Source organism: Lathamus discolor, chromosome 2 (genome assembly GCF_037157495.1).
Source record: "Lathamus discolor isolate bLatDis1 chromosome 2, bLatDis1.hap1, whole genome shotgun sequence".
Classification (NCBI taxonomy): Eukaryota; Metazoa; Chordata; class Aves; order Psittaciformes; family Psittacidae; genus Lathamus; species Lathamus discolor.
Window position 1 is genome coordinate 145678328 of NC_088885.1, and position 20145 is coordinate 145698472.

Consider the following 20145-nt stretch of genomic DNA (forward strand, 5'->3'; position numbering starts at 1 on the left):
GCTAGGACCGCATTTAGAGGATGTTATTTATTCGAACGGACCACACCACAGTCCTTCAGCCAATTTAGGCTCTCAGAACTCATCACACGATGACATGCAAAAAAGAACTCAAAAAAGAAGAAAAAAGAAATCAATGACAGTCACGCATGAGTTGCCACATGTTAAACCTTTAAATTAACATTCTTGTTAAAGAGATAAGTAGCCTGAGTTCAGGAATAAAGCCACCTCCAGATGGCAAAGTTAATGCAGAGTAGGCATGGTGTCCATAAGCACCACAGTAGCTGCTCCAGGTTAGCTACTTCTCTAGTTTCAGTCATGAAGACTTCAGGAGCACCACTGGATTTCACTGAATCATTTAGGTTGGAAAAGATCTTTAAGACTGAGTCCAATTAACCAATTAATCCAATGTTAACCAGCTTGGGGATCACTCTCCATATAAAACTAGTTTTGTATGTTCCAAATGTGAAGCCTATGAAATATGGAAGGTCTATCACACCAGACTGTCCAAACAGATTACAATAAAAACAAGCAACTGCTCCAAGTGACTGGCACATAATGGTTATAAGTTCTCAACCAAAACTGGGAAATCTTCACAGGTTTCTTCTGTGAAGTCAGCTATACCGAACATTTGTAATAATTTGTTTTCATTTCAGATTCCAAGTTAAACAAAACCTGTATTATTTGCTATGACTAAACATGAAAAACTGCCAAACACTTAGAAAACCTGAGTGACCACAGAAGATTCCAGTCCAATAGGGCCAACAAATAAGGAAATACTAAAATATCATTAAAATTTGCCTTTATTTTTCTTACAGCAGAATTCTACACAGACCAAGGTGACTGTTTTACAAGACTCTTTTCCCAATATACTGAATTTTCAAGAGGATCATGAGCAGTATAAAACTGTAAATAAGTTTTCCTGTTGAGGGCAACAGCAAAGTTTCTTCAGTTGTTGTAATCTTGGAGAGCTTGAGCCATGAAAAGCTTGCCCAGGTTCTGTGCATTGAACTCCTTAATATTCTGGCAGTAGGTATTAATTTGACCTGTCAACAGGAAAGAGGAGGAAACCCTTGTCAACTTTCAAATTCAGAAAGATGTCCTAGATCATAAATTTTAGAGAGCCAAACGTGCACGAATCATTCAGGATTATAGAGAGAAGCAATTGAACAGCTCAACTACTCTACACATGGAAATTTTACATTTTCAGTATTCCCGAACAGGTTTGGGAAGAAGAAGAAAATAAATTAGCAGGACAGGTAAGCTGGTATGCTCAAAACCCCCTCAATTTCCCTATTATTCTATTACGTACAAGTTCTGAAAAGATGTATGACAATAAAAAGAATAAACAATTCTTGCTGCAGTATCAGAAGCTTAATCACATTAACAGTTCAATTTGGTTGGTCTAAAAATACTACAAGACTGATTTTGAGTTCTGTTCTTATGCATCTATGGTCCTTCTTAAAATATTTGTAACAAATATTTTCCAGTAGCAGATTGAGAATTGTGGTACTCCTGTTTGACATTTTCCTAGCCTTTTCTTCCACCTAATATTTAACTTTATTAGCTATTTCAAGAATCATCAGGGTATGAAGACTTGTCAGTGCTTTACAAATCAAACGTGCCCATCAAAACATTTTTATACGCATACTGCTACAAGTTATTTCCCTTGTTAGCTAGGAATAGCAAAACATGAAGCCAGTCTAATCAAAATTAAGGCTGTTTAGAAGGCCAATAAACTCACAATTTAATGCTCTGCTTGAAAAGTTTTTAAATGCCTCAGAGACAAAAGATCTAAGTTTTATTCTTTATCCACAAACTTTACTTCATCTAAGTTGAAGTGGATGCTTTCAATTCTTCCCCTGACTATGGTAAAAGAACAGAGAGAGTGCTTTAGCTGAAAATTGTTCTTTCTTTTAAGTATAATAGCTTTCAATTCCTTTTCTTGTAAGAGATGATTCATCCTAAGCTATCACTTTCATAAAACAAACGTGTACACACATACACACTTCTGTTGCATTTTTAAGCTATGTTGAAGCTGAATGTTTAAATACCTCAATGCTGCTAGGATTCATTAACTGGTAAAAACTAACAAAACAGTAGGGTTTTTGAAAGACTCTGGAAGGAATAATAAATCAAGAACCCCATTTCTTCTAAAAGCAGCACTTCTTAGCAGTGTGAAACAGTATTAATATTAAAATAATCATCTCTTGGTTACTCCAAGCTTTAAGAGCGGTAGCTCAAATGCACTTTTTTTAATGTCAAAGCACTCTTTTCTGTACAGCAAATGACCAGGACTTTTGTTTAATTTTCTCTCAGTGCAAAACAAGGTAACAGCTAACTGATCCAAAAGCCTGCTATAGTTAAACAATTTGCTTTCTAATGACATCTTCCAAATTTAGATTACTGAGCAGGGCATCCCGGGTTACTGCTCTCTGCTGCCATTGTGAGGTCCCAGATATTTTCACCCTTGCAGGAGGCACAGGACAGGCACTGGCTTTTCTACCAAACTGTGGATACATCCTGCATCATACCAGCAAACTGAAGAAACTGGGTGTTGGTGGGGGGAACACCTATTTCTATGCTTTGTTCCACTTATATTCTTCCATTTCCCTTGGGGTGCAGGAAGATGGGGATAGTTTCCCTAAAACTCTGGCCATAGAAACTAAACAAAATATCCCAAGTCAGTAAAATCTAACAAACTAAAAGTAAACTAAAAATAAAAACTAAAAGTAAAATCTTCTCAACCGGGGATTCAGTTCAACACCTAGGGATTCAGTTCAACATCTGGGGATGTTACCAGTAACTTAGGGCTGTAGACAGCTGCTCTGCTTTCGATCAGTAGTTCCAGCCCAAACAGCTTATTCCTGCCTCTTGTCTGTACAGCCTGAATTCTGGAGTTGAGGGAGGAGCTGGGGTATAAGGCAGGGAGCAGCATATTGACTTCAGTAATCGCTATACCCATTTGTGCAGAAAGCCTGCTCCATGAGGCATTTCTCCAGCTTTCCTTTACAATCCTACTTCACCCTCTCAGAATGGAGCTGGGAAGAGGGTCTGGCTGCTGCTCCTGCCCTTTCCCATCAACTCAGGAGGCACAGATGGTCAAGCAGGAGCTAGGTACCACAGTAAAATAAAAGGGAGAAAGTGTCCATATATAAAATTTAAAGCTTTATGCAACCATTTTGGTTAAACACAATGGATTGCTTTCAAAAAATAACATATGTTCACACATGCATGAGTAAAATGCCTCTGTTACTTACCCGGATGGTTAAAGATTCTACTGTGTCTGGAAGCTTACTTCCTAACAGAGGCACGGCTGCCTACTACCAATAATGGTGTTGTTCTCAGCTTCTTTATTTAATTCTTCAGACACTAGGGCTGTATACCACAGGTTGAAACCACTGCCTTTGTCTAAACAAAGGGTGGTATTTGGAATACTACCAATGCCAAAATATCACACCATAATGGTAAAGGTAATGAAAAATTAAGATGCTTTCTAAAGTAACAAGTGCACTTTTTCGCAAGCTAACATTCGCATACAGAAGACAAGTTGAAGAAGCTGCTAGAATATTACCTGCAATAAGGAGTGACTCCATTCTTGGAGGTGGCTGTGGTGGTTTAAAGAGTTTATTTATGTCCTCCTCAGGAAGAGGGGCTTCTCCTCGGCTTTGACGCTGCATATTTTCTTGCTGACGTCTCTGCTGGTACTGAAAATAAAGTGACAGAAACAGAATGCAACAGGACTTCCACAGCAGCAAAAAGCTTTTCTCTTCAGATGCTTCGTGTCTAACTAGCAAGGATGATTTTAAAATTATGCTTATTCAGTACAACTCAGTTTATTTCAAATAACGCAAATGCAATTCACAACTGATTTTAATTCCCTGGTAACAGGCATTTCCCCCCCAAGCTGGCACCTTAAACAAGTGAAAGTCTGTGGGGGTTTCATTTGTAAATTGTTTTTCATTGAGATAAATACTGTAGGTTATGGAAAGAATACAGCATGGTAGATAAAGGCCTCCATTTCCCCACACAGAAAGGAAAATAAGGTTGAAATATGCAGGTATGAGAAGCCATTACCTCAAATAGTTACACAGACCAGAAATACTCAATTTTATGCCAGTTAAAGGTCAAAACAGTATTAGTGCAAAAGGGGAAAAGAACCTCATTAAACAAGGTAATTTAAGCCACAAAATATTAACTCTAAACTGAGAACAAAGCGGTGGCTGAAACAAAGCATTATGGTTCATTTCTCCATTCCAGTTACTTAGTTACTCTGCCACTCTGATGCCATTTCTTTGTGGGTTACCAGAAGATACAACTGGAGTAGCAGCTTGCAGAAATTACTCTGCTTTGTCTCCAGTGCTTCCCTTTGCCATGTAGATTACTCAAACTTCATAAAAATTAAAGCAGACGGTTTCTTCAGCTATTGGATACATATTTGTTCTTTCAGAAGTTTCTCACATTCAAAAACACGTATGTGAAATTCTGTACCATACATCACAGCCAGGAATTAGTTGCAAGGTTTGTCTATCAAAGCCCTAATACTCAACACACAGAAAAAATATCTTTAAACAGGCCAAAGAGTACAGGGTGTTTTCTCTCACTTACTTAAATGTATCTGTGCATAAGAGCCTGAAAACACTTCATACTTGGTGGCATACTCAAATGAAATAATTTTTTTTCCAGTAGTAGTGACAAATATATGGTTTTGGACAGTGTTAAAAATAAAATCTTAAATGCCCATATTTGTATGTGAATCGCATGTAGCTTCTTCTTTCTTTGCATTACCCCATTCACTTCTCAGCAGTCTGTCTATTATTCTCTATTGAAACAGCTTGCTCTTAATCACAGTTGCTCTCTTTTAAAAATGAAATTAAGACCACTAACTATGCTGCAACGAGCCACTACTAAAGCAGCTATAGTTAGTAAAGAAATTGAGACACCATGGAACCTACTTTGCTCTGCTTTTCCAAATAAATAGACCCCCTTGTTGTTAGCAAAAGCCTTAGAAGTGGATGCCATCTTTCTATCAAAATTAGACAGCAAAGGAAAATAAATGTCTGAAGATAACAACCATGAAGCTTCTATGTCCTCAGGATATACAAAGCCAGAAGAGACCACTGACCACTGCTGCTTTCCTAAAATACTCCTTGTTTGAGCTACACTTAAGTGAAAAAAGCCAATTTTGATTTTAAAATAGTCAGTGATGAAGCACTTCACATGAACCACAGGTGTTCTTTTTAATAATTAGCTACTTTGTGTAGCAATATCTGCAATATTTTATCCTTAAAGTGGCCTGGCCCATTTTCAGTTGACCAATACTGAATCTTGTCATATCTCTGTCTACAAGATTAAAGAGTTCAATTTATTTCTCATGCAGGTACTTCTTGAGTAAGCAAGTCACTCATTAACTTAATTTATTATGTGAAGTGAATTGCATTCACTAAGATCTGCTTTCCAGGCTTTTAAATCACTCTCATAGTGCTTTTTTCCAATTTACCAGCATTCTATAATTAGACACAGTATTGCTTTATCAAATGCAGCAACAGCAAATAAAGTAACACCATCTCCAAAGCACAGAACAGTTGAGGGTGGAAGGGATCTTTGGAGGTCACCTTGTCCAACTCCTCTGCTCAAGCAGGGCCACTCAGAGCCAGTCCCCATTCTTAGTATTCTCTATTCAGACTGCTTTGCATTTTAAAAAGGCCCTTAAAGCATCAGGAATTAGAAACTGGCATCACCTGATCAGTATCACTATCTAATGATACAAAACATGACTAAAATGTCATTTCTAATCAGAGAACAGTCTGCTGTCTTTTAAATATGGACTGTGTTTCTTTATCTCTAGATGCATGACTACATGTGATGGTATTAAAATAGTTTGGTTTGGAACAGTTCACTTGTAGCTTCAGCTCTTTCATTTCATTTACTAAACCCTTAATCCCTGTGTCCACAGCATATTTATCAATGATTCTGGTTTATCATAAATCACTAACAAACATGTAAAACAGCAAAGGAAGACCAATCCACATTACATGTCAGCAGAAGTGAATCCATGCCCCACGGACTAGCACATTTTCTAGATCTACTTAATAGATATGTTTCTGTAAGAATTTTATCTTGCTTAAATCCAAATTCATCTGTCTTACATAACACCAGCCAAACCATATTCTGCCGGAAAAAATCTTCTCATTCAGGTTTTCCATGTAACTGACCTGGTGTTTCTGCTGCTGCTGTTTGCTTACATTCCTCAGGTAGGTATTGTATTTAACAATGTCTTGGCTCATCTCGTCCACTCTGTCCATCAGCAGCTGCAGACTCTTCCCTAGGTGATTACTGAAATACAACATTCATAAAAGATTAAATTTATTAAGAAAGATTTTAAATTTAAAATCCATTTCAAGTCACTTGACCAGCATTTCTGCACTAATGGCACAGTTCGCAAATTAAATTTTAAGATCCCGGTTATCTTTGTTCACATATTTATTTGACGATACTTCACACGGCACCTCCCCTAGCAACTTTGCCACACTGCAAATGTCGTAATTAAGTCTTTCGGTCTTTACAGGGAATCTCAAAACACCACCTTGCATGGATTTACTGGTATTACAGATGCAGGTAAAATGCTTAAAAGGAAAAGCCTGATGTTTTTCTGACATGCAATCCTGGTTCCAGGACATGTTCAAAGAGTTTGGTTTCAAGTTACTGCTAGCTCTTTCACAGATATTTAACTACCCCTCTGCAGGGATAGTTAAATATTCTTCAGAACTCAATCTCATTAACTGGTCTATCAAACCACGCCTGGAAGTTCGGCAGACATCGATTGATCTTAGCTGTTGAGAGGGAGTGGAGTGTTCGTTCAGTCCAGCCAGCTTGACATTCCATACCATAGGCAACATGGAAGCAGCTAGGCTGGGCGCGTCCAGTTCCAGTTATGCGATCTACTGCCTTGGCCAGACAAATGCTGTCTGTTAAACAACTTTTATTGTAACCATTTTTAGCAATGGATTCAGTATTTTGCAGGAATGTTCAACTTAAGGTATACCTTCCAAGTCAAAGTTTTGGAAGTTTTTAGGTTGGGGCCCATGGAGACAGTATTCATCCTAAACTGTGTTCACAGGGCAGTGCAGAAAAAGAAGGATACTTAACTGCTCTCCGTTGATCCCTTTGATCAGAACCTAGTTTGTTGGCTCTGATACAAGCCTTACCCAGTCCTACTTCGCTGAAAACCAGTGACTCAAAAGCTAAACTCCATCTTTCTCCTCCTCAGCTGAAATCTACTACTATTCACAAGAGTTTCTTTCAACTAAAAAATCTGGTGCACTTTTCTGTCAGAGCAATATCCTTCAGTCACTGCTCCTCCAGGTTATCAGAGATTCTTTCTGCTTTTTGTAATGCATTCCTACACCATTCTAAAGCCTATGGACTGGAGAAACTCTAACTGGAAGAGACAGGCATAAAGTGAAAATGGAACCATGCATTTAGTACTACGCACATCCCTTTTAAAGTCTAAATTATTAACCAAATCCACAGAAGCCATAGCTGGAGACAAAAGCTCGTAACATACTGAAGGCACTAGAAGTTACCTGCTGAGAACGTAGCTAAAGACACCCCTATATCCAAGAGCTAGGCCAGCTACTTCACTATCTGAGCTGCCTGCTCACTGAACAAAAGGCTGTATCAGTAACTTAAGACCGCAATTTATTCACAAGCCAGAGCTTTAAATCTCAGTTGCATACAGAGGCAGATGGCGAGGAGGACTTCAGCTACACAGCAGCAAGAAAGGTGCCACTATAATAATTATTTTTAAACTTCTTGGGTGTTTTTGGTTGAGCATTTCAAGCACACGATATTTAGAACTGTGGAATACTGCCCTGGCTAGGAGTGTGCTTATTTTCAGGTTTTTTTACAGGGTTTATATTATACAGAGTTAATGTTAGAACTGGATATTATCAAAAATGCCTATGTAGAGTATGTGGACATCAGGAATACATAATTATTTTACAGATAGTGTCCAGACGAAATATAGCTGGTTACAAAGAATAATTTTATGTGAATATCCCTGGGACCAGCTTAGTACAGCAGAATACAGAAACAGAGAGTTATTGTTAGAAGTAGCAGTAGTATAGTGTTTGCTCTCATTGCCAGGGAAACAAAAAGCTAAAAACAGATAATTTAAACAGATGTGAACTGAGACTTGAAGTGATAAGTATGTTGCAAATACAGGACCAGCTTTTTCTTCAGTTCTCAAGTCACTGATACCCTTTCTTGCTTCATCTCTTAAGAAACAGAAAGCCTGATGGGAAGTAATTTGTAAAAGTGTATAAATATGATGTTTAAGCAAGTTTTGTTCAGCTGAAGCTTATTCTGGTGAGATTTAGGAAATTAAATCGCATTGCTCCAGCCCATGAGACTCATCATGCACATCAAAGGCTCTTTTAGGCACCTCCTTACCTTGTGCAATCCCCTAAAGCAGACCCCAAAGATGTCACTGCCAGGTACCTAAATGTCCCCTATGTGTAAATGCAACTGAAAAAAGTAAAGAAATTAAAAAGAAAAAAGAAGGGGAGGGGAGTGCCAATAAATCCTGCTCACATCCCCATCGAGGCCCATTTTCCTACAAGTCTCTGTGATAGTCACATGCAGACAAGGTAGAGCTCAGCACCTGCATTAGTTGTTCTGAGGCACTGGCAATAAAGTCATGCATTTCCAATGGATGCATTTCAGTCAGCTGATGCAGTGAAAGAGTCAATTAAATCGAGTTTACGTTTAGATTAGTGAGTAGTGTGGAGCAACAGGAACAGATCTATAAAGCAGAACAGCTGGTGCTAAGAAACCAATGTCCACACCACATGTGTCCACTGGATGTGGTCCAGTGATCTGAAGCCTTTTCAGTGGCTAAAGCCTATTTCCAGTTTAGTTTCATTTGAAACAAGCCAGGTCTGAGATCACCCAGTGATGATGATCTGAGCACAGTCCTGAACTGAACTAAAAGTTCCACCTTAACATAGTACCAGGACACCACCAAAACTCAGGTATCAGTGAGTCTTCTTGGGAGAAAATTATCAGCTGCAGAACTGATATCACAGCAACAGCAAGTACACACATGGGGACTGTGTTCTTATTTGGGGAGAAATATAGATAACAAAAGGAGAAAAAAAACCCAGAAGGGAGCTTTTCCTGCAGTTAGGACAGTCAAAAAATACATCGTGTGTATTCTCACACATTTAATGAAGAAATAATGTAATGTGAGAGAACTCCTTCACCAGAATTATTAGGATCACTCACCTGCAGTGAGTGACATGTAAAACTTCCAGAAATTTATCATTTGAGCCTGATCTATACAGCTTGGATGACACAATCAAAAATGCCAAAAATGGACAAACAATACAAACTGTCAAAGGGAAACTGTTCGTCTGTTCAGCAAAAACCCAAACCAAAACAGACTAGAGAGTATAACCTGCAAAGCAATTTCTCATGCTGTGAATTTTTGGTGTAACAACCTTATATTTGATGAGCTACAATCCTTTACCCAAAAGGGCAGATATGAACTTGACTCCTTGATACACGGCTTACTTTTGACTCTTCGTTTAGCAGTTATCAAAGGTCAAATAATTCTGATGGTGAGAAGCAGAAACCTGTTAGCAGAGTAGCCTCATCTGCAGATAATAGCCACCATCCTTTCCGTCTCCTTCTTGCTGGCGAGCCTTGCATTTGGTGGTGTTATGGTCTAGCATCCGCAGAAGGAGAGTGCAACAACTATATGTTAACTACACACACGGATCACTCACTACGTGAGGGTATCCTGTTAGCATACGGATCTGGCTAAGGGACTCGAATGCATGTCTCCCCCTTCCTGAGGGAAGGCTCATACCAGCAGGGAGAGCAAAGGTGCAGTCTGCTGTTGCCAGCAAAGCCAGTTTAAGAGGTTCCAGCATCGGCACCTTCCTGCCTCTCCCTCCCTCCCTCTTTGCCCAAGGATTACAGCACTCTCAGCTGTATGGATTCAGCTGTTTGCGTGGGCACACTTCAAACCCTTTCAGTGAAACAGCCTACTGTAAATGCAAAAACACCCTCTGTTGGGGTTTCTTTTTTTTTAAGGGAGGCTGAGGGAAAGGCTGTAAGGGAAGAGTGGGAGCCTGACTTTTTCCACCAGACTATTCCACAAAGCTATTTGTACAGCCATATTCTGAAACAGATGAGGGAATAAAAATCTTTGAGGGTGGAAGGGGTGTAGAGATGAAATGGGGGTAGTGGGGAGAAATGATGCAAGCAGCTGGGGCTATAACCTCAAACTGGCTCTGTTTCTGTAGGATTCGTAATGGGGAACTACACATGAAGCCCACATTTACTTCAGCGTCTTTAATCAGGAAAGGACTCCAGACACACAGTCGCTAAAGGTCTGAAATACCCAAAACGTGGCCTCCAGTCAGACACAAGGTCTTCAAAGAAAGGCAGCAATTCACAGCATGCTAAGCTTGCCATGTCCTACTCATAACTCTCTCTACACACAGCTCATGAGCCCCAGCTCACACTCTCCCCACCTACCTGCACTGGGCTGGGAGGGAGCAGAGGCACCCAGCCTTTAAGATCTGAATCACTGCTGCATCCAGGCACCTAAACTTTTGGGTATAAAAATTCTGAAGCTGGAGGTATCCAAAAAACAATGGTCCCCTAAATTTGACTATAATTGCCATAAATTAATCCCCTCTCTGATTTCATTTTATTTTGCTCACACCCTGGCTAAGGAAGATGAGAACAAGCAGCAGCAGGAGGAAACATAAGAAAATGCTGTATCTGCTGCTCATTTTTTGCTACTTTCCAACAAAGTTCCTCTCAGAGTCACTGTTTTTTGGGAAAGGTGCCACCCTGTGCAACATTTTTCCTCCTGGTGGGAACAGCTTTGGGTGGATTAGAGAGGTATTGCTGGGCAAAGCACATCTTTTTGATTAAGCATTTTTAAGGAACGTTCTCACTGCTTAGCAGAACTTGTTTACATCTCAGCATTTCAGCCCAAGTTCAACCTGTGCTCTTTTTAAGAGGATTTTCTTTGAATGAGATATGTAAGTCAGGAGTCTTGAGTTCCATTCCCTTTTCTACTCTGACTTTGATGTGTGCCTTTGGGCAACACATTTACCCTCTCTGTGTCAGCATCCCCTATCTGCAAATTAGAGATTTTCATAATTATCTTAATAATCCGTTAAGCACATTGAGATTTCTGAATAAGCAGTACAATGTATAAAGGTTAATATTGTTTTCAAAAGCCAAAGGAACCCTCCTTATGTCACTTTCGCAAACGCACTGTGTCTGATGTTTAAAAAAAAAAATGTATCTGCCAAGTAGATGTTGCTGCAGTAAATGTTCAGCACATGTTTGCTTCCACTGACGCACACTATTAGAAAAATTGCTTGAGACAAATTGAGATATTATAGAACAACCCTATTATGAAGCTAGACCACAAAAAAGCTTTTTTTAATTTAAGCTACATCATCAATAGAATAGGGAAGAGATGGATGAGAATGGGAAAGTTGGTTGTAATTATTTCTCTGAAGATCTGGAACATTATCTGACAGGATTTTAATTCTTGAGTCTCTATCAAAAGACTGGCAGTACTCCAAGGTCTTCAAGACATTTTGGTCCTTAAGGGTAGCAGGAGGATAACAGTTTGAGCAAAAGGCCTTTGCTTGCTATTACTTGCTAGTCTGGTGCTATTCTGCCTTCAACTTCTTCCCCAGAATATTCCAGTTAATTCAGATCTCATAAGAGAAACACAAATTTATGCCCCAAAAAGTAAACTGCTTTATACAATTACAAAATGTACTTCAAAAGGAGAAAGATATTAAGATGCAGACAAAGTACCTCAAATGGGTACAGCTTCAAACTCAGACAAGGTGGGTGGCTGAACATGTGAGAATCTTGATGAAACAAACTCTCCAGAGAAGAACTATGGGTAAATAATCTCATTGCCAAAACCATTGCTTCAGAAGATTAAAAAAGGTTCAGGGATGCTCACAAAAGACAAAAAAAAGCCCCACAACCAAACCCCAAAAAAGCCCAACCAACCCCAAACCCTAGAAAAGGAAAAAAAAAGAAGAAAGAACAGACAAAAAGAAAAAGTAGCCTTAAAGTTACTGCCAACTGCTTCTACAATAGCAAAGGTAAGGGAGGAAGATATGCACCAAAATTAAAAGTTGGTATCTGAAGTGTTTTAGCCACAACTCTTCAAAGAGAAAAATAAGGAAATACGAAGCGAAAATAAAATTCCGAAACAGTGGGGGTTTGAACTCCCCTACTTCAGGCAATATACACTCTGATACAGAAACCTTCGTAGTCGAATTCAAGTGAAAACTAGTTAAGTATTTCAACAGGCAGTACAAGTCATTCTACCTTGAATAAACAAGCATTAAAATGTTTTAATCTGCCAGCTGCTGAGTTATACCACTGCAAGGTATTACTGAATGCAACCTGCCCAGTACCTAAAAGCAGTTATCAAATATTAATAATAAATAAATATAAAAAGGACATATATAAAAATCTTGAAACAAACCCACTGGGGTAATTTCCAAAGTCTTCTCTCCTTCAAACTAAACTAAGCACCTTAAGTTCCTCAAACAGACCAGGTAAGCCAGAAGAATTTTGCCAGGAAAATCAGTTCAGGAGACATAATGCAGAAAATACCTCTGAAAACTGATGAATGTGTTGAATTAATTCCCCATTAGTGGGAAATTCTAGATTTCAATAAGCTCAAGAAAATGCTGCCAGTATATGGGATAGTAACTGGCTAAGTTCAAAGAAACACACTTAAATGAAAAGGCACTTTTAACTAGGTTTGTGAAGAATCCCGTTCCACCTGCGTCATTGTCAACAACAGCACTGCACTGCTCCAAAATAACAGCCACTGAAAAGAAAATCTGATTCTCTAAGAAAAAAGTTATCACTTCTTTTCCTGTCATGAAGGATTCCTACACACAAATGATGATGTTTCCTTTTTCTTTGGGGCTTGTGTTTTTCCTGTTAACTTCTCATCCTGTTTACCTACATAAGGACCAACATAAAAGCCTGTCTTGCACCAGGCTATTAACACCATCATTTCAGAAAGGAAATTAATTTGTACAGCTCTTACCTTTTATCTTGAGTCAGGGCAGTGCTACAGAACAGTTACTATATAAGATGTAAAGCCAATGAAAAACTTCAAATGTGCTTTGTGATCTGTTCAAATTAATTTCCATTTCCAAAACTGTACTGCAAGACTAGCAACAGCCTGTGCTAGGATCCAGACTGCTGGGTAGCCCCAACCTATTTTACAAGAGCAAACCCATAGGAACAATCCAGGGAAATGCTGTCAGGTCACCTGGAAACTTGCTCAGCACCATCCCCTTTTTCAAAGTAAAGTGGTAGAATTCATAAGGAGTCACTGTCATCTCTTATATCCAGTGCCCACCCTCTCCTCAGATGGAGACAGCTTTATGATCTTTGACCAAGGAAAGAACCTGACAGAAAGCCTGCAAAATCAAGCAGACTGAACACCTCAAAAAATATTGACTTTGTTAATTCCAAGGCGAAAAGTCACAATTTTACTGGACAAAATTAGGAAGTACCTCTTGTGGCAATTAGTGAATTCCCTGGCAGTGTTCAGCACTATACCTGCTCTCTCTTGACCAAGTTCTCTAAAAGCTATCAGATCCCTCAATACATCCACATAAGCTCGAGTACAGAAAACAGAGTAGAAAATTTCTGCTAACTCAGGCAACATATGGACCACTAGCACTCCTGGTCCATTAACCAGCATTAGCCTTACATGTGAAGGGGGAGACGGGAGTGGAAAAAAGGAAAAATTAAAGAGGCCACTAGTACTCAGCTAGCTTGGTTGTCAGAGTCAGAGGGGATCAGAATCTTGGCAGACAATACCTTGACATAAAAAGAAAGTGTTACATCCCAAAAACCTATTGCTGACTACATCCCAGCTTCTACATTCAGCAAGACAGTGCATCATTTTGTGCATCTGGTTATTTTGTTCAGCCCAATAATAATCCAATTAACTGCACTGTGTTGTGTAAGATTTAAGTACCACCAAATTTCTAATCATACTGCTACAGGTCATGACTATTCTGTTACCGTAGATATATTTTCAGGGGAAAAATACTACAGGAACAAAAAGTTATTCTCGCATAAAGTTATGAGAAGATCATTCTAAAACCTCTTAAAACAGTTTCTGACATCATGAATGCTGGCTGCCATGTCAATCAGTCTGAGCATTTTTGCCAGTTTCTCAGATAGAGGCTTTATTATGTTAGTTTAGTTTCAAATGCATCCTGCTACCAAAGTAGAACAAATGTGCTTTATTTTTTATTAAAATAATTTCTAGAATTACTTCAGGAATATTTTTAAAAAGGAACTTTTATTTCCAGATCTATTTGCCTGAAATACCAAGGTCAGTATTTTCTTGAAGGAACATATACTTCTGAAAAGATTACACACTTCAAGCAGTACAAGTATATACAGATTACAGACTGAATTTAGCCCTTCAATCTAAAGCTATAGTTTTACCACACAGTTTTTTCCTTCAGCAAAAGAACATGAAGGGTAAAGTCTTAACCCCACTAAAAGTCAAGGCAAAGCTTCCATGGGCTGTAATGAGACTGGGATTTCACCCAAGGTGTTAAACTGTGGTTTGGGAAAGCGAATAAAAATACATCCATTATTATAACAAGTACTTACCTGCTAGCCAGACTGAGCAATTCATGTCTATCGGCTACTGCAGATTTCTTTTCCAGTTCCCACAACATCACATTGATCAGGTATGAATTCTTAATTACAATGGGCACTTCTTCAAACATGTTTTCATAAGCAATATTTGCCTTTTTCAAGCTGTGAAAAAAAGTTTAAAAAATATTTATTGATATAACCAGTAGCTTCCTTGTTCTTTTTGTTGAATTGCTGTTCCAACAATTGGCAATTTTGTAAAAACTCTTAATTTTCATAGTTCGACAATCAAACAAGAGTCAAGTTTTGGTAAGAGAGCATTTGCATGGCAAAACCTCACGTTTACAAAGACTAGGAAAAGCTGCTCTAGGAAAAACTCTCAAAAGTCAAGCAGCCGCTTTGCTTGCTAATACATTAGTTACATGAAAAAGCCTCCAGCAAAAGACTGTACTAACAGGATTAACTCTGCCCCTTCCAAATATTTCACTGATCTCCCTGCCATCGGGGTTTCTTAAACAGAAGTAAGCAGTTAGTTACCATATGACACCGATATACCTTTAAAAATCATAACTACTACAATGAAAAACAATTTCCCCAACAGCTGAATAATTAAAATTGTTACTGACCAAAAATTAGATTGGCAAAATAAAACAGTGTGTGTTTTGGAATAACTAAATTCCATGGTGGATATTAATATAAATTTCCAGAGTATATTTTTTTAACAATATACACATAAAAACTACTATTACTGCTTTATAATAAAGTAGACCTTTCATAAAATCTGGAAATGCAAGCATGATCTGTAAGTTTTTAAGGAAATATATTCTTAACTTCTTTGTATGCATATTGGTTTTATGCTTTTCCTTCCCTGCTCCCCCACCACCTTTTTTTTTTTTTTTCGACTAAACACAGATTTGTTTATCATGGAAATGTTGTATTTTTACTCCAAGCAATGAAATGTTTCCATCTTTCCTCAACAAAGAATGTTTAACAAGTGCTTTTGCTGTTGAACACCAAGCTGTTTGAGGAAAAAGACTATTCAGGCCTACATCTATTACAAGCGGCTAATCTTTTGTAACAGACTAATTATTCTACTTTACTCCAGAAGCTTCTGTCCACATGGGGGAGTTAATTTGGAATAAATACAGAACAGCAGCTATTCCAGAATACCTGTTCAATTTTCCCTCTGGAAAAAGAAAAGAGCTTTTAAAGACAGACCAGCTATTTCCTTCTCCATTTCTGTTTTTATACTCTTGACCCTGTTCCCAGATACAGCTATTTTCACCATGGTCTTTACAGCCAGTCCACTGACCACCTCCAAAATCAATTCAAGTTCCACCACTTCAGCTCTTATTTAGATGCCCAGACAGATGTTTATGCCTTCGCACCCCACTGTATCAGTGCACATCTGTCAGTACCCATATACAGTCAGGATTCCTGGCACACACTATTACATGGGATTTTAAAACACAGTATTTCACCACCATCTGTACCCCTCTGCCTCCCAAATTATCCAGCAAAACCAATGAGAAAATATTCTTTTAAAGTCACTTACGCTTCTGGAGAGAAGTCTTTTTCTTTGCAAACTTCCATCAGTTTAGGAGTCAGTCTATATGCCTTCAGTGACAATGACCCTTGGGCAGTCTTAATGGGATCTGCAATTTAAAATAGAGGAAATGTATTATTGGTTTTCTTTTTTAATATCTAAATGACATAAACAGGAGGAAAATAACTGAGTAGTCCTATTAAAAAAAAAAATCAGACAAGCAGCACAGAAAAGCCACTACAGCAGAAGTAAACCTACTGTACTGGAACATAAAATACATCCAATTATACACAGTGAAGATAGCTAATAAATGTAAGTTGGAGAACATGGGGAGATCCAGACCCATTCTACTTGCAACATTATTTCCTTATTAAAGGTCTAATTCACATTTTCTTTTCTTAATATAAAATCTCCACAAACTTATGTAAGAGCTACCTCATTTAAATACAGATTTTTCCCTCCAATTATTATGCAGTCGATTAAAATAATCATTAAACTCTATACCAAAAAATTTGTGATTTTAGAGTAGCAATAAGCTAATTCAGATCAAGTTGCCCTGCTGCATCGTGCATAACAATGTAACTGGCATATAAAAATACTACCTTTGCTCTGACAAACCCTACTGAATTTAGGGGGAAATTTTCTAAACAAACTGTTACATTCCTAAGACAAAGAAGCTTAACACTTGCAGCATGATAACGGCTGTAGCATGCCAACATGAGAATAAAAGCTGTGTTAACATTCATGTTGTCTGAAACTTAACACAGTAAAACTTTTAGCAATCGGTGATAAAATGAAAACCAAAATAGACTGAAACAAGTGGAAAATTCATCAAGGTCTGATGATGCAATGTTTCCAGCCAATATAAGTATACTTTAACAACTTGTTCTTTACTGTAATCCAATTGTTAACATACTGAAACAATTTTGGGGCAGCTCATAAGATTGATCGTATTCATTAGTATTTTTTCTGACAGATACTCAGGACGTTACATTTACTTCTCAGCTGGAAACTATATGCAAGTCTGCCAGATATGGCAAACTGTGAGTGTTTGGGGAGGGGGAGGCTATAAAGCTGTTAAATTGCCTTCGGTTCTGATACAGCACAGAACATCTGGTCTGGAGAGCTTGAGGAAACACCATTAAATAGGCAGAAAAGAAAAAAATCTTTGTGCTAAGAAACAGTCCAGGTTTTGTATGCTTCTGTCAGAGGTATAAAAAAAACTTGGCAATTCGTGCGATGATTGGTCAGTCACGTACAGAGCCAGACACGCTAGCAAGCGGGGTTTGTTAGACATCTGGTCGGGTTCCACCAGCCCCTTCGACGAGGGAGGGGAGATGAAGGAATAAAAATGAAGCAGCTACTCCAGCATTCCAAAACGTACACATCAGGGCTCTGATAGCAAGAAAAATAAACAGAAAGAAGGAAACCCTGTCTAGACTTAGCTGCTGCTGAGGCTGCCGTAGACACAGGGTTGGTATTTACTTGAAAAGGCCTGCCAGGCTACTCTTACAGGCAAAAGACAGAATACAAAAATAGTAGTAATAATATTAAGAGGGGAAAAGAATAATAAAGGAAACCTCATACTAACCGTAAATGAGAACTACAGACTCCTCAATTGCGTGCTGGTAACTGAACTGGGAGTCCAGGAGGGCACGAGTGACAAAAGAGCCATAGTATGTGGACTGGTACCAGCCAACGTGAAGATGATCAATGTTTACGTGGCGAAGGCTTCGCATCATTTCCATCTGGTATTGAACTAGGTTAAATAAAAAGTATGGTTAAAAAGTAAACTTACACAATCTGTACTATTTCGAGACAGCTTGATATTAAATGAGTAAACTGTATTCTATTTTGGTTTCATTTTTGCAAAAGCCTTTAGGTTTGTTTATTCACTGCTGGACTGTCTTCATTAAAATCCAGAGCTTCCTCAGAGAATTAGAGTAAGACTAAGCCTGAGTAAGCAGGCTTTTTCACCTGCAGTTAATTGCTGAAGTGATCAACAAACTGTTACACGTCATTTACAATGTGCATTACCTTGCTCATTCATAAAAAAAAAAAAAAATAATAGTAATTTGGATACTGGGTTCCATTAAGCAGTGACATTTTACCATTCAGTGACAAAGAAATACTGTGATTTAAGTTGAAATACTGTCTGGAATTAAAATAGTTTTTGGAATCCAAAGGCAAATTATGTAGCGAGTATATGATATAGAAGATAAACTATTTATGTCTTTTTTACAATGTAAAACTACATTTCCCTATTAGAGTTCAGGGGACCAGCTATAGCTGTCAGATGGTTTTGACTGCATTTATCTTCAATTTTTCAGCATTGTCTCCTCTTTTTAGATGTATATAAACACATAAGTTTGCATGTATGTATATATCCTACATAACAGACATGCATATTTATATACACTAAGTTACCTTAGACTATAGAGAATATTTTTTTGTCAGGCTTTTTATACTAACAGCTGCAATGTTTCACTGTAACAACACATAAATCCTATTTCTACTAAATGCCTAATTCAAACAGATTGCCTTGATGGAACAGAATTCTATTCAGGAATGTTTAGCATGATCCCATTAAGCAGATCAGCACACCTTATCACTTACCAGACCTTTTAAACAGACAAGACACTGTGCCTGATAGTTAAATTTAAGAAAACAGATTGCAGTGAGATTATCAGATGAAGCAATGCCCAAGTGATAGGAAATCATATGCAATAACACTGCACAATCCTTAAATTTTGTCTGCAGCTGCAAATATGATATCCATTATAAAAGCAAGCAACATAAACTAGGGGACAGAACATGCTACATTTTCAGACCCCAACTTCATATCCTTTCAAGAGCAAAATAAAAATCCAACCATATTGCTTCAAGATATGAGGAGACATTTTTCAAGATTGAGCAAATATTTTTCCAGCTTATCACCCTTTCAGCACAATCTACATTCTGCAGCCTGCTGGCCCTTTTCATTTAATTGCCATATCTTACTGACTGTATTTTTAAGTAATCTATGCACACTTATACAAACCCTTGCAGACTTTCCATCAGCAAATGTTGGTGCTTGCATTCTAGCTCACAATATCTTAATAGCAATTACTTGCAATTTGTGTTTCATCCAGAACACCACGATAATACAGTGCCCCAAAACTAATACAGCAAATCCATCCAAGCTACAAGTCTGAAATCCTGTTACATACAGCAAGGAAAAGAGAAGACCTGCACCATTTGGCTCTTGGACCAATCTAAAGATGCCACTGCACACTTCAGGACAGCCAGGTGGCAGAACTGGTCAATCAGCTGTTCTGAAGTCAGTATGAAAACCTTCCCTCTTGCCACATCAAAATAAATTTTAAGCCTGCTTTTATTGCACAACTTCCAGAAACATTTTGGTGTCGCAAGCATGCTCTTTACCCAGCAACCCCCATACTCTAGCAGGTAGCACCCCAATGTTGCTCATAACAGCAAAACTAGGATCTAGCTTGTCAAAGAAGCTCAGTCCTTAAACTTGAAGGTTTTGCTGGGTTTTGGCAGGGGGCGGGGAGAAGATGCTAAGTTACTAAATTTTGCAATTAAAACAAAGGACAAAGACCTCCCCAGAACAAACTAAAAGCCTCCTGCTGTGACCACAATTTTGAATTGAAAAAAGCATATGATCTATTTATTAAATGTAGGCAGAATAAACTATTTCGGTTTAAACAAGCTTTTCAGAGATACCTCTCTGAAAGAAAGAAAGACTTGCTTTCATGACACGCTACAACATGCTAAAACACGAAATTATGGCTAGATACTTTCAAGCCAAATGAAGTTATGACAAGGAAAAACTAGAAAGGGATTTTCAAAAGGAACTGAAAGAGATAAAAGATCTTTTTGAGAATTAATTTAAATGT

General features: G+C 38.2%; 1 protein-coding gene across 1 annotated transcript in view; it reads right to left on the reverse strand.

Annotated features, from left to right (window-relative positions):
* Positions 1–782: 782 nt before the first annotated feature.
* The window catches only part of EIF3H (eukaryotic translation initiation factor 3 subunit H), an 89271-nt gene continuing 69908 nt past the window's right edge, over positions 783–20145 (reverse strand). Inside the window, exons 3-8 of the mRNA XM_065668835.1 lie at positions 17838–18005; positions 16256–16355; positions 14716–14865; positions 6213–6333; positions 3572–3704; positions 783–1043 (exon numbers count right to left, since the gene is read on the reverse strand). Coding sequence (XP_065524907.1) covers positions 946–1043; positions 3572–3704; positions 6213–6333; positions 14716–14865; positions 16256–16355; positions 17838–18005 — 770 coding nt within the window. The 3' untranslated portion in view covers positions 783–945. The remainder of the gene's footprint in view (positions 1044–3571; positions 3705–6212; positions 6334–14715; positions 14866–16255; positions 16356–17837; positions 18006–20145) is intronic.